The sequence below is a fragment of the Diadema antillarum genome, unplaced genomic scaffold (genome assembly GCF_040938485.1).
Source record: "Diadema antillarum isolate AM-2024a unplaced genomic scaffold, OU_Dant_1.0 scf00000072, whole genome shotgun sequence".
In the NCBI taxonomy this organism is placed as follows: domain Eukaryota; kingdom Metazoa; phylum Echinodermata; class Echinoidea; order Diadematoida; family Diadematidae; genus Diadema; species Diadema antillarum.
In genome coordinates, this window is record NW_027270961.1 from 1,293,788 (window position 1) to 1,309,367 (window position 15,580).

General features: G+C 36.5%; 1 protein-coding gene across 1 annotated transcript; it reads left to right on the forward strand.

Moving 5' to 3' along the window:
- The first annotated feature begins 535 nt into the window (after window positions 1-535).
- Window positions 536-14,713, forward strand: LOC139717182 (transmembrane protein 43-like). The gene is made up of 10 exons (XM_071628683.1): window positions 536-594; window positions 2,354-2,527; window positions 3,143-3,277; window positions 6,863-6,992; window positions 7,297-7,366; window positions 7,949-8,138; window positions 9,792-9,869; window positions 10,517-10,618; window positions 11,719-11,836; window positions 13,875-14,713. The coding sequence occupies exons 1-10, from the start codon at window positions 580-582 to the stop codon at window positions 14,087-14,089; spliced, it is 1,227 nt and encodes a 408-aa protein (XP_071484784.1). The 5' UTR covers window positions 536-579; the 3' UTR covers window positions 14,090-14,713.
- The last annotated feature ends 867 nt before the right edge of the window (window positions 14,714-15,580 follow it).

Sequence of the window (15,580 nt, forward strand, 5' to 3'; positions counted from 1 at the left end):
AAACTTTTTCTGTTAACATTGCCAAATACCAGGCTTGCTGTCAGGTGGATGTACTGGCAGGCACCATTTATAAGGATTCCATGAATAATCATAGCATTACAGATGCTTATCTCAGTGAAATTAAAAACCAACCTGTCTCTCGGTACAAATGATCACAACAGACCTTTTTCTGCTCATGCTCAAACTGGAACCACGAACTGGCTTATCGCTACTGTTAGTTTTTTCTATTTTTGTTGTTTTCTATGTGCAAATTTACGTGCATTGTTTCTGTCACTCAAGAAAGTGAGATTTACGTTTATATATTATGTTATTGTGGAAAAACGAATAAATTTGAACTTGAACTTGATAGCCCAGTGAAAGATGGCCCGACTAAACGCCACGTGAAGCACCTGTCGCAACTTTTGTACAGCGCGCGCGACAAGGACAGGGGAAAGGTTGCACACCGCAGCCCACCGTACTTTTCAGGGCCTCACGTATCCAGCTTACTATAGAGTACGTGTATCATGGACCTACTCAGACTAACGTTTGGCAATGCTACGTCAACGTTGCTCGTATACAAGTGAGTCGGCTCCCACCGAAATGTATCGCTCAAAGGTAGGTATCGTCTGAGCTCACCTTGTTTAAGTAATTAAAATTCTCAATGACTTTGATGTTTATTTGAATGGGCTCATTTTAGAGATGTGATAAAGGTGTTGTATGTGCCAGGTATACCAACTTGAAATAATTCATATCACTTTTTCAGAATTGTGGAATTAGATCGGTCCCACATATTTCCCTTTGTGTAAGGTTCATTTTCAATTCAGTTCAATAAATTTATATCAACAGAGATGCCACAGGGAGCTGTCCAAATTTCCTGAAAATCACATGCGAGGGAGCGAAGCGACCGAGGGGGGGGGGGGGGGGTGTGGGAGGGGGGTGTCCCCCCTCCCACGGTAAGGACTTTTCGTTATTTTCAGAGTAGAATTATGGGTTCTGCCCACTTCTGGTGCATATCTAAAGAGGGGATTTTCACTATTTCTGTGCTTAAATAATTGGTACTTTAGCCATGTTGTAATCAGCCAGTTGTAATCAACTATACCCGTGCTTCTAAAATAAACATAGACTAGACCTAGTATTAGTACAGTAAAGCTAATTACATGTAATTGATTCCAGCGCTGACACCTATCAGTATGTGAATTAGTATACTGTATAATATAAATTCACATACTGAATTACTGATATTTCTCATACTTGTCATACTTCTCATTCACATACTGATATTTCTGTACAGCAATATATTATGCAGATGATCTCATATATATATATATATATAACGACAAATGTAATAATCCTTACCTGATCCGAGTCTTGGGGTAATGCATAATTATGGTCGGGGTCGCCTGTCAAGCTGCTTCGCGGTGTGCGGCGCGCGATTCACGTGCTTTTCTATGGGAAAAAATCTCTGTTCTTTCAAGTTAACTGAAATAAGCGATTACTTTCGGTGCTACAAGCCAATTTGAAGACCGTATATTTGAACAGGATAATACCGATCGTCGGTACTAGCGCTCGTAATACGCATTATTACAGTAATCAATGCAATGATGACACTCATCAAGTTGGCAAATGCTTTGAAAGAAAAACATCGTTGCTGCATGTATTATTAATACGCGTACGGAGGTCGCCGAGAGAGCTAGAGACGGAGAGAGCAAATAGGCGCATTATCTCAGTAGTTATTCACGCATTCCCGGAGGCGAATCGAGAAATACGAATTTTTTGCCAGCTTGCCGGAAATTCCGGAAAGCTTCCCTCTTTTTGGAAAAATCCGGAATTCCGGAAATTTCCGGAAACGTGGCATCTCTGTATCAAGGACTAGGCCCTACTTATTAATTAGGCTTAGACTGTAGCGATGACAGAATTCAATATCAGTCACTGTGAATTTCTCCAAGTGCTGTATTTAACAGCTTCCTTTATTTCTTTGTCAGTGCATGTTTGAATGTATCCATACTTGTAAATAAGAATGTAAGATGAAAAGTACAGTTTTCTGCGATATGGTTTATGAGTCTGTCCCTAGCCTTGTGGCCTTGTGTAGTGGTCATCAAACTCTGAGGGGTAAGGTACAAAGTGAGTGTCCAGGCATAAGGTGACCAGATGATCAGGTGTTTGTATGCATATCCATACATTTTCAGATCTAGCAGAAATTAGAGTTCCCACTAGGACAATCGAATATGATTACCAGGTATTTCAAATAGTTATTGACAAAAAGGCTTAACATATGGGAATTAAAAAAAAAAGTCATGAGAGAGAGAAAAAATAATGGAAAAGAACAGTAATTTCTGATGCAAATCATGTCAGCATGTCTTCTTCATTTTTACAGTATCCGGATGATCCTGGAATGCACAATGCTGGGCGTGGTGGGTCTGTGCTGCCATCAGCCTTTGCTAAAAAGACTGACATTACATTTGTGGAGCGTGTCAGCAATAGCTTCACTGGTTCCCTGCTAGGGATTGGATTGATTGTTGTTGGTGTCTTCATCGTGGTATTGAATGAGGTATGGAGGAAAGAGATTGAGATTGATTTTTTTAAATTTTTTTTCTATTTTTTTTAATGATACTGAATGAGTGTCACATGCTGGACAGAACACTGTAGTAACTCTTAAATGTAGTGAATGGATTTATGTATGTTGATTTCTATTTCTTAATCTGATTTTGTTCAAAAGATTTTTTTTAACATACTTGAAATATGGGCACTTTTCAACTGAACTATGAACTTGGCCTTCAGAATAATTGTTTTGTTTTGTTTTTATCTGCCGAGGTTGACAGCCTCGCATTTACTCAAAGAGAAGAACATTTCATGTGATGCCAACAATCCCTTTTTGGTTCATTATTTATGATTGTATGATTCTGTATGATACATAAAGCTCAGGGGAAAACACTGAGGATTTATTCAAGATTTAGCTTATGAATTAGAAGCCAAATAACAAGCTTTAAATACAATGAAGATAGAGCAGTGATGCTAAGAAGATTCCCTATTTCTTGGTGATGTACAATTTTATACTAAAGCATGAGAATCATTGTCTTCATGTGTTGTTAACATCTGAGCAAGTGTTATAAATACATGGAATTACTTATGTTGGTTACTGTTCCTTGCATTATCAAACTTTCAGGGCTTGGCTGCCCATGTGTCATGGAAGCTGGAGGAAGGCCTTAGAAACATTATACCTCTGGAGTCCAGTCAGGTGGTGTTTGCAGAAAACAACAACAAGCTTGTGCATGTGACTGGAAAACTGAGAACAACAGAAGTGAGTATAATACTATGTTCTGCTTCTAGTCCCTCTCTCCTGAAATGGGAAGTTTACACATGTGGATTGATTGAATGCAGCAACATAAGTTGAACATCAGTGAAAGTTTGAGGAAAATAGGATACTCCGTTCAAAAGTTAGGAATTTTTCATGTTTTAGTGCCACTATGGCTCAGAAGTGGAGGATCGAATTTAATACTTTAAAAACTTAAATTGTACATTTCAGGAGAAAAGCCCAAGCAAAAACCACATCTTTATTTTATTGCAATGGTCAAAAGCTTGATATTGTTGACTCATATAAATATCTTGGATTGTGGTTTGATGAATTTTTAAGTTTACAAAAAGGAACCAAGATATTGGCTCAATCTGCAACTAGAGCCCTTGGAGTGGTTATTAGTAAATTTAAATTGATCGGTGGTTCTCTGTTTATGACCTATACAAAATTGTATGATGCTATGATTTTGCCCATATTGCAATATGCAAGCGGTATTTGGGGCTTAGAAGAATATTCAGCCATTAATAGTGTTTTTTATAGAGCATGTCGTTTCTACCTTGGAGTGGGGAAATATACCCCTAATGATGCAGTTATGGGTGATATGGGTTGGGATCCCCCTTTTTATTATCAGTGTCAATCAATTGCTAGGCTTTGGTGTAACCTGAGTAAGTATACTAGTGACCGTTACCCTGGAAAATTTTTCTTGTGGTCAAAGTCCCTGGCAAATAATGGTATTAAGAATTGGTGTTATAAGGTTAAACAATTATTTGCAAAATTGCAGTGTATGCATGTTGAACCATTGGCTGAGCTTGTTAGTACACATAATTTTGTGAGCACCGTATCCAAAGCATGTAAATTATTTGTTGAAAATAAATGGAAATGTTCACTGTTTGATGATAAAAGGAGAGTTCCCCAATCCAGAAACAAACTCAGAACATATCGTGATTTTAAACATTCTATGAATACTTCTAATTATGTTATGCAGTGTCAGAATAAATCTAACAGGCAAGCATTAGCTCTGTTTAGAAGTGGTTGTGCCCCTATTGCCCTTGAAACCGGACGTTATAAAAATGTCCCACACGATGAAAGATTTTGTATAATCCGTAAGTCTGGTGATGTAGAAGATGAGTTTCATTGTTTTATGATTTGTTCGGCATATGATGATTTCAGCTCACAATTATTCAGTATTATATGAGAAAGAGATCCCACCTTCCCTCAGTTACCTATTTACCAACAATTCCTTTTTTTAATGTCATCAGAGTCACTGTGCTGTCAAGTAGCCAGTTTTGCCAACCTTATTTTAACGTGCCGTAACAATTTATTATATTCCCACAGCTGAATATCTCTTTTATGTATTATTTAGCCCACCATATTCTCTCTTTTGTTATGTTAAATTATTTTTTATTGTCTGTATGTCTTACATGATTCATTTATATATTTTGTATTACTTATAATGTTTGATGTACATATGTATCACTCATAGACCTTTTTAGGCCGGCTGTCCGTGTGACGGGTGTGATTTTTAAAGAATAAACTACTACTACTACTACTACTATGGCTGGACAAGTAGGCTGCAACAGCTTGTCACATCACACCAGAACAACGAGATGGAGAAGAACGAGAATTTCATGATATGCCATTTTTCTACCATAATGAAAGAACAATTGACTTACCTCTTTTAGAAACCAGGGGGAACTAGAGAAGCGCTCTGAGAGTGCAGACCTCTGCCAAGCATGCAGCTCATTTCCACCACTGATCTTGTTCTTCCATAGAGATATCAGTGATTTCCACCCATACGTACTTATAGCATTGTGTGCTGAAAGTCGCCCGATTTCCCAATATAGAAGCCTTTGTTACGTCATAAACCCTCAGATGCACGGCACGCCTCGCCCCAGCAGAAACTAGAGCACGCACTTTAGTGCGCGCATGCAAACCTCAATACGTGCAGCCTGAACTCCCACGTTCATTGACCCTGCCTGCCAAAATGTCAAAAATCCTTTATAAATTCCCCAAAAAATTCTTGGATCACTACCAAAATTTAATCATCTGTTACTTGTATCATTCTAAACCTTTCATGCAAGTTTCATCCAAATCCGTTAACTACATTTTGAGTTATTTTGCACACGGACAAACTAACTAACTAACTAACAAACGAACACCCAAACCAACGGTAACGAAAACATAACCTCCTCCCTTGGCGGAGGTAATAATATTACCCATGATATAACTTATGCTACCATATGCCAACAACAAGTCAAAGGGTGTATACTGTATTATTCATATATTCATGTTTTGAAGTCACAGTCTATATTATTAGATGTATTGTTTTATTATACGTGTATATGTACATGCCATTGCAAGTGGGTGTTATATGTACTGTCATTGTATTTGTTGATATGCTGTTTCGATGTTTATGAGTATATGTGTTTATTGTCCACGCAGGGCTCTACGAACAACAGTGTTCAACTCACTGATGGACCCACCCTGTGAAAATAAGACTAATGAATGAATAGATAAATAAATAAAGGGACTTGTACTTTTATTTTTTTTAATCAAATTTTGTGAAATTCTCTTTATATCTTTTTAAATTGTTCTGGTGTGATGTCACAAGCAGTTGTAGCCTTCTCATCCAGCCATAGCAGCACTAAAATTTTAAAAGTTCAAAACTTTCGAGTGGACTATCCAGTTTTCCTCAAACTTTCACTGATATGTTCTACTAATATTGCTGCATTCACTTAATCCACATGTGTATTTGTGTAAACTTCCCTTGTAATGATTCATTTTGGACTCTTTGTACTTGTGGTAGCTCAATACTAGTTTTTAGATACCACTGTTATGTACACAAGTTACTCATAATTCTGGTGTTTAGGTTTGGCGATGAAACTACACATGTCAAAAACATTCGAAGTATGATGCAGATATTGATTTTAAAACTTCTCATTTTTTCTTCAGTTCTGGATTGTGTTGACTACTGTATCAATTGCTAGAGAAGATTATAAAACTATTTTGTATAAATATTTTCTGAGAAACTGAAGTAACAGAGATACACCGTTGTACTTTGATGTTGGATAAAAATATGATTGTATGCGATTGACAAACATTGGTCATAATCTGTCTTAGCTGAAAAAGCTTCTAACCACCTTCTGTCACATACTGGTAATTTTAAAACAGGGATTTGGGCCATGTTGATAACAAATGATCTGATTTCTGTCAAAGAGTTCAACAGAAGAAAAAAAAACATCTCAGATTACTTTAGATCTCTTCAAATTATCAAGTTATACTTTGGGAATGGAAAAAAAAAATCAGTGTGGGAAGGGTTGTTAGTTCAGGGAACCAAACATTTTCACAAACTGTTCAGTAGAGACAGATTACTCACTCGTTTTAGACCTCAATGTGAAATGTGCAACAGCACAGTATATGATTGGAATAAATTTAATGTCCTTAAAAAATTGGTTTGTGTACTCAATTTAAAGATTTCCTTTCACAGTTATCTGATTTGATATCATGTAGAGACAAAGTAATTGCAAATTATTGTGGATGTATACCTGTAGTATTCATGGTAATTCATTTCATAACATGTTCTCTTCATAGCCATTGGTCGACACAATATATGGCATATCTGTTCAAGCAGTCAAACTCCGTCGGCATGTTCAAATGTATCAGTGGGTAGAGCACCGGAGGTACAGTGAAGATTCAGATGAAGAGGTGCAGTATACATACAGTGAGTTGAACATTGATGTCCCTGTAGTTATATCTTGATGCTTGGCCACTTTTAACTACCAGTAATTAAAATCAACTTTCATATTTTTCATTCTTTGTTTTCAACAAGATTTCTCCATCTCATACCTCTAGCAATTATATTGAGAATCTCTTTATCTATGTTTCTTTGATAGTACAATGTAATGTGATACTGTGAATGTCCAATCTCAGCTGGATAACGCTGATGAAGTATTCCATTGTGCTTCAACCCTTTTCATGTTGCTGTTACATAACATACCAGTTGTGTTGTCTTCTCCTGTGTTTAGCAAAAGAATGGAGAGCAGAGCTGATTGACAGTGACACATTTGAGAATCCTGCCAGACATACCAATAAGAAGTAAGCTCATGTTTTTACTCTCCCTTTTATTTTCACAATATTGAAAACAGTTTTGGCCTTAGAAGATATTTGTACTTCGTTCCATTGTACTTCATTCCATGAGCAGAAGGGACTGTAGGTTATTGTCTCATGAGAATTATATAAAAAAAGAACATTATATAGCAATAAATTCTGTTGATTCACACAGTAAAAAAAAAAAAAAAAAAGAGAGAGAGAAAGAGTTATAATGTGAAAATCATTTCATCCTGAACTTTTGCCCTCTATATACAATCAAAGTTTTTTACTTTCAAATTATCTTAAGTTTGGAATTTAAAGCAAAAAATAAGAAGGTGAGAAGTACATGTCTAGATGGTTTACTGGTTACTGCTGTGTCAGTGCTACTTTGGCACAAATGGTACAAAAGGCATGCCAGTAACTTCCAGTGCCTTATCTGTGGATAATGGCAATAAGGAGATGGTGAGCATAGTTACTTCTTTGTGCTTGTAACTGAAATTAGTGCACCTCAAAGAATCACAAGAAAACAACTTGTATGCTAAATATGTGTTCTGTCTTTTCTCTTATGTCACTTATCATTTTTGTCAGAGAGTTTTCCATCCAGGGAACCACATTTGTGGCCATTAGGGCATACCTGGGCAACTTCCAGCTGAAGGAGCCAATCAAAGAAAAGATTGACAACTTTGAGGTGCACATTGCAACCCAGCAACCCACAGACAATAGAATCAAGCTTCACAAAGGCTTCTACTACTCCTCAGTTGAACCAACCAGACCAATGGTATGTGAGGGGTCTTGGCTTTAATACTCATGCCTTGTTTAATTGGTGAAAAGATGTGACATCTGGTTGAGTTGATCTAACTTGTGCTCTACATCATAGTAGACATGAAGATTAGGCATACGGTTAAAAAAAAAATATTTAGAAAGCTAATAGGGTATGCTGATTTGACTTTATTTTTGAACATGCCACTAAACTGACATTAGTCTTAACCCATTGAGGACGAGTTCCCAAGTATACTCGGGCAGGTGTCTATGGGCAATTCCGCGGTTAGTAACGTTACATTTGAACAAATTTAGATATTTGTTTTTACTACTAAATTACCATTTATTCATTTCAAGCCAAAATTATGTCAAAAACATGTTCATCATTCCCAGGTTTATGATACAGAAAAGAATGAATGCAATCCAAGAAATAATAGCATTGCTATGGCAACTTAAAGGGCTGGTTAGTAACGTTACGAAAAAAGGACATGACAAAAAAATCAATGTCTTGTAACAAAAAGTGTGCAAAAATTCAAGTTACTTCAAACAATGTGTTGCATTAATTTCAATTATTGCATCATGACAAATGTTCACACAATGTTTTTTAGCAGTTCGACCAATAATTTTTTAGCTAGACCCCCAAAAGCATGGTTAGTAACGTTACGGTTAGTAACGTTACATTTGTCCGGAGTAATTCCGCAGGTCATTCACCCTTTTGTAATTGACAAAATGTCACATGACTTCTGGAGTATTTAAATGTATTTATCTTTTACCCTTTAGCAAAACTTTGAGGAAAAAATTTCAAAGGAACCCACTGTAATTTGCATTTAAGTGAATTTCAGCATCCCCAGTCCCACATGTACATTTTAAATGATGGTTTTAGATCTCGCGAAATCAATCAATACGAAAGATAAAATCTACTGAACTTGAAAGACCTTAATGATTGGTGAACATCCATGGCATTAGTTGATACCTAGATTAAAGAGTAAGATAAAGAGGCACATTTCTTTTATCCATGTCATGTCCACCTAACTGCGGAATTGCCCCTATGGGAAATGCGTGTTGTAGCAAAATCGTCTTCAACGAGTTAACACAGGGTCCTTAAAATCAAATCAAATTACATCTAGTATTTTATTGTGAGTTATGACTCGGGTGCCTGCTGTGCAGCATATCCCTGTCCTTGATGTTTGTCTGGCTTGCTCTTAGTACTGTCTGAACTCTGTGATATGTATAGTATCCTAGGGCAACAGAAATTTTTTGAAGGACATTAAAGTGTTATGTCAGAAAATAGACCCAGAAAGCAGAAATGTGTTGCATCGTATCATTTTAGGCGAGAACTACTCTCAAGACCCTGACACAAGATTGAGGTCATATTCCACTATTCAAGTCAACTTTGATACTCCCTGTGTGAAGATTTGCACTGCTGTTGCAAAAGAGCTTGCTCTGTACACTACCCATCTCCTTGTAGCAGGGAGAGATAAATGATATGTGTTGATCTTTGATTTAAAGAGCGAGTACATGATGTACAGTTTGTCATGGAGCTCGTTGAGGAGAAATACATGAAATTTCTAAAGAGGAAAATGAAGCAACAGATACACAAGCAGCACAAAATGATCAGTTTTAAAAGAGAAAGTCATCAAAATGTCATACAATTTTCCCTTGCCCCATGTAGATTGGAGATGTCCGTGTGACGTTTAGCTACGCTGGAGTGAGTGGACCTGACAATAGTCCATTAGGACCGGCAAACAAGGTCAGCTTGACAATCTGTGTGTGGTGATACAAGTTAAAGGGTCAGAAATTTGAAGTTAGGTCTTGTCATGCTTTCCTGGCAAGGTTGTTTTCCCCTTGTTTTGTTGTTGTTCTTGTTGTTTTGTTGTTTTGTTGTTGTTGTTTTTTTGAGACCAAAACAAGGTTTTATGATTGAGTGGGTACACATCTTGGAAATGAGAAAATCAAAGATAAAGAAAAACCCCAAACATGGGGGAAGTCAGTGTGGAACTGAAGTACTATCAGTTTTCAATAGTTTGAGACCTTAATCAAAGAAAAGGTTCAAAGCTGGAGTGAAATTAGATGTCTTGAAACTGAGTGCTTTAGAGCCTAAGGAGTCAATTAAATACAATGGAAAGCACATTTCTTATGCCAAAGAAGCAAAGGGAAGCCATGCAATGTTATGAATTGTCCCTTGGATTTGGTGAGTCACAGGTGTTGTGAGCATTTATAGTTTTCTGATATTTCGTGTTTATCATGAGCTGTATAAAACTTTGAACAGACATGGATTCAGGTATATTGTGTAATGGTACACTGCATACCATTATGAGGCACAGTTATGATAAAGGTGTTGTGACATTGAGTTTACCCTTTCTACCCATTGTTTATGTTGTGATAAACTTGTTACAGGTTAGCATCATAGCAAAGCAAACAGGGGCCATGCTTACCAGCTATATGGACCCCAATGGAGAGTCAAGAGAGATGGTGTACATGGGAGAAAGCTCAGCAGAAGTAAGCACCTGTCACCAACTTCATCGCCCGTAAAGTCACAATGTGGCTATAAGGCATATTCTCAAACAATTTTTTGTCATTGAGTTTTGAGAATTCCTCACCAGGGAGTTTTATAAGGGAACTCCTCTTCACATTCAAGAGATTCTGAGATCTTGTCTGTGTAGCCCGTGACAGCTGTCGAATTCGGCCTGCATATTGCCTTGGATGTATTCTGCAAGATTGTGTAGTTAGATTTCCTAAATCAATTTATTTCTATAATTGACTAATTACGCAACTTTATGCACACAGTAGCTATTTGGGCCTGTTAATGCTCATGTAAACAATTGAAGTGGTGGAAAAACTTACCACAACAATGTCTAATATTGTACAACTTGGAAAACTGCTGTTCTCAAATAGGTTTTTTTTTTTTTTTTTTTGTATTTTGTTGTTTGGTTGTCTTTGCAATTTCTTACCTATCTCTGTGGTTTGAAAAAAATGGAGCAAGAAACAAAAATTTTAGTGGACAACACACTGTGACCTTGACCTTAAAACTTGCACAAATATTCAGGCATAGTAAATACATGATTATATAATTGTAAAACAAACTTGCAAACATAAAATGAGTGATTACTATACGAGTAGTTCTTCTCATTCCATGCTAATTCATGCATTATACAGATGGCAAATTTCATTTTTGGGCACATGCATGACTGTGAAGTGTCCTGAGGCGTGATACTTGTCAGTCTAAAATGTTAAAATTTGGTGTCAGAGGATGTGCAGGACTCTCTAGGCTCAAAAGTTATGAAAGGCTAAATCGCAGGTGATGTAATCACGGAAAAAACATGGGGGGGTGGGGGGGGGGGGAGATTCTGTTCAAACTTGATGATTCATATTCAAATTGTAACAAAAAAACAAAAAACAAAAACATAACACCTGTCCCTTGCATGTTTTTAGAGATCAAAATATATTTTTATTTCTTTACTACTTTCACCTCATTGGGGCTAGAAATCATCTGGAAGTCTCCTCTAAAGTATTACGTAGTGTGTTACAGATCTTCATGCAAAATAATTCTGTTTGATCAGTCCTAATCAGTTCTGATCCTGGTGATTTTGATTGATTAGGAAATGCTGCTGAAACACCTCAAGATAAAGGATAAATTGACGTGGTCCCTCAGGGTTGGTGGATGGCTCATGATCTTCCTAGGATTCTCTTTCATGAGACTCATCACATATTACATGAGTAAGTATTTCAAATTTGCCTGTGTTGTAGTGATTTTAGTCAAGCAGTGTTTGACATTAGCAGTGGCCTGGTTGTCCAGGGCCACTAAAAATTGATACCAGGCCACCAAATTTCCGTAGGCTTTTTTTTTTTTTTTTTTGTGACCCAATCAGGCACCTAAGATTCAACATAGATTGTTATGTTTCTGTTTATTTAGGGCCACTGCATTCTCTTTCGGGCCACCAAACTGTCAGTTTTAAAGATTACTAGAGAAAAAAATTGGTGAAGAACCTTGTCAAAGGTTTGCTGATATGTTCAATCTGTGTTCTTCATAATTGGAATTTCTAGGCATCATGAAACATTGTCAGTGAAGCCAATATGAATGATGAGCAACTGTTTAGATTCCAGTGAATTCAGCAAATGGAAGTTTGCTTCAATCAGATATAGATCCTGAAAAAAAACTATATATCTTTTAATGCCGGTACTTGATGGCAGAGTTCATGTATGGTAGGTGCAATACATTTAATACTCTATTTTGGTATAGGATGATAATATATGAAGAAGATATCCATCTATGAGTGGTGGTTTTGTGGACAATTAAATGAACCCACTGTGTCATGCACTACTAGGAAGTCTCTCAATTTCTGTGTAGACTTGAAGAGAACATCATATACAAGATTTAGTCATTGAGAGATGAGATGAAAGGTTCCAATACCATAGCTATTTCTAACGGGAAACATTAACATGATAGGTCACAGCACACCATGTTGCTGGTTACAGTTCGATATTCTGAAGATGTGATTCATTAATCCAAAGATGAAATAAGGTTTGTTGATGCAAAAATGAAAAAAAGTTTTACATTCCAAAGGTTCATTAATCTGAAAATGACTTGAGTTTCACTATTTTTAAGGTTCGTTAATCCGAAAATGAAACATGGTTCGTTTTTCTGAATGTTCGTTGATCCGAAAAATGAAATAAGGTTCGTCATTCCGAAGGTTCTTTAATCCAAAAATGAAAAAAGATTTGTAAGTTTGGTAGTATGCAGTGACTTTATATTTTCTGATTAAGGAACCTACTGAATAAAAAATCATATTTCATTTTCAGATTTATAACGAATCTTTGGAATAACAGAGCTTTGGAGTGATGCCACAAATGTTTGGATTAACAAGTCCTTTTTCATTTTTGGATTAACGAACCTCTAGGTTTAGGGAATTTGCGTGTGTTGGAATAACGGACCTTATTTTGTTTTGGGATTAATGGACCTTCGGAGTACCGAACATCACTTATATTCCAGTACCTGTTGTTGTGAAGCTATGTATGACTGTATGTCTGTATCTCAAGGGAGTTCACCAAGATTGCCCTCTGGAATGTGCATTTCAGACACGCAAGGACCAGATATTTACAGAGCACTCGATTAGCCACATGTTGGTTGAATGTGAGCTGCTTTGCTCTGTGTGAAGCAGCAAAACTCTCCTTCATCAAGACTAAAAATGCAAGGGGGTCTGTGCTAGGGACAACAACAATCTATGCCCAGAAGAGAGCACACTCTATACTTTTTGTGAAGGGCAAGAATGGATAGTCGGTTAAACTGCAAGCAAGACACATGCTGCAAAAATGGGTATATGATACCTATCTTTTATGGTGAATTCTGATATCCAAACAAGTGGTGTGACACCAGAGAAATACAATGTAGTTTGAAGTTAAATTGTCGAGATTTTTTTTTTTTTACTCTACAATAAGTATTGTGCACAAAAAGTTAGTTTGAAAAGGATTTGAAATAAATGAAACAGATATATGAGCAAACAAACAAACCAAGATGACTAAAACCTAAATGCCACAATCTCAGTTTTACCAATGGCTACATTTACTCTCATTAAAAGCATGCAACTTCTACAAGTTGAGTCTTTCAAGTACTGGTTAATTGTAACAGCTTTGTGAAATGCAATACACGGCACCTGTTGATGTCAAATATTATTGAGAATGCTCATGTGTGATTGAACAATTTATACGCAGCTTTTAGAGCAGCTAATTATTTGTCTTCTTTGTCTCACCCTTGTAGTGGATCTAATACCAGCGCTTCAGAAGATTGCTGCCTTTGGTCTGACGAACTTCAACCTATGTCTTTCCTTCTCCTTGGCCATGTTCTTTGCTTCCACTCAGTATCTCATGACGAGACCTCTACGTGCACTAATTATGATGACTGTAGCATTACTGCCATTCATTATTGTCTTTATGAGGCAAAGACTATCAAAGAAAAATAATCTGAAAATATGAAAGTGTCCTATGCATGTTTTTGATAGTATTCAACGTAGTGACATTTGCTATTTATTTCATGTTAACAAATACAAAAATTTACATTTCCTTATAACGAGAGCCAGAAATTATTTCTTATCAAGGAACCATTCTATGTGTTGCTTCCTGTTCCCTGCTCTAGTTGATTTTCGGTGATACTGTAAAAGTGGAGATTTTTTGCACATTTTATGCAACATGAAACTACCGCGAAAATAAAAGCATGTGAATTTTCTTGTTTGTCATAGATATACTATTCTGTTTTGTTTCTGCAGAATTCGTCTTACTTATCCTAGCGTAAGTAACTTTCCACTTTTACTCTACAGACTAAGTAAAAATATTGTAAGTGCTACGCATTTGACATGAAAAAAAAGGTTCCACTTTCAGTGTTGGATCAGACTGTCTGCATTCATGTCAGTCTTTCTAACTGGGTTGTTTGAAGTATTAGGAATGAGAAATTTGTAACTTACAGATTTATACACATGTACGAAACAGGAGAGATTTGTGTATAAACAAACATACAAGCAAGTAGAATAACTGCAGTAGATTGATTAACATTCATTAACTTTTTTTTTCTCTGTTTTCAAGTAAACCTGACAAGCATCATAGAGCAAGCCTGCCTAGGTTGACGCTGTGAGAACTAGTGTAATACCAGATACTATGAGTGTGTGGTGTTGATATCATGAGAACTATAAAATTATGGAGAAGCTCTTTTTTTTTTTGGGGGGGGGATTACCCAAAGTAGTTGTTTGCGTTTTTGGCATCAAGTATTTTGTGAAGTGATGCTACATATTTCAAGTCAATTTTAAATATTGAAGCATGAATACTATTACTCATTTCATAATCGTATTATGTTTTCTAACTTTATATGTGACTTCATGTAAACGTAACGGGTTCAGTCGGCAATACAAAGTGTATGAGACATGCTTTTTCACTGTGGAATACATCCTGTGAGTGTTATGATATACTGTACTCCCTTTGAGTGGTGTGACACATACTCTTATTATGGTGTATATGACAGAAATGTTTCTGGTGTTTTTTTTTGTGTGATATAAACAATCATGCACATAATTTTTAACCCGTTGAGGACAAGTCCCAAGTATACTCGGGCAAGTGTCTATGGGAAATGCATGTTGCAGCAAAATCAGCTCATCTTCAATTGGTTAAGAGGTTGGATTAGAAACTCTTCTCCATGTATATTGATAATCATTGTGTTTGATGTACCCTGTTGGTCTTCAGGTGAAAAGAAAGAAAAGAAAAGAAAGACAAATTGACAGTGATAAAATCATGATTTTATGAAAATGAAGTGCCTATTGATATACCTTGTACTATAATCAAGAAACATGACAGCAAAGAAGATAAGTTGGAGCATTGTAAGAAGACATCCCTGTGTCAAATCAGGCTAAAGCATTGTTGACCCATAGACAGTAACAATGGAATGTTGACTTTTTTTCTGTATCAATAATTTATATATCC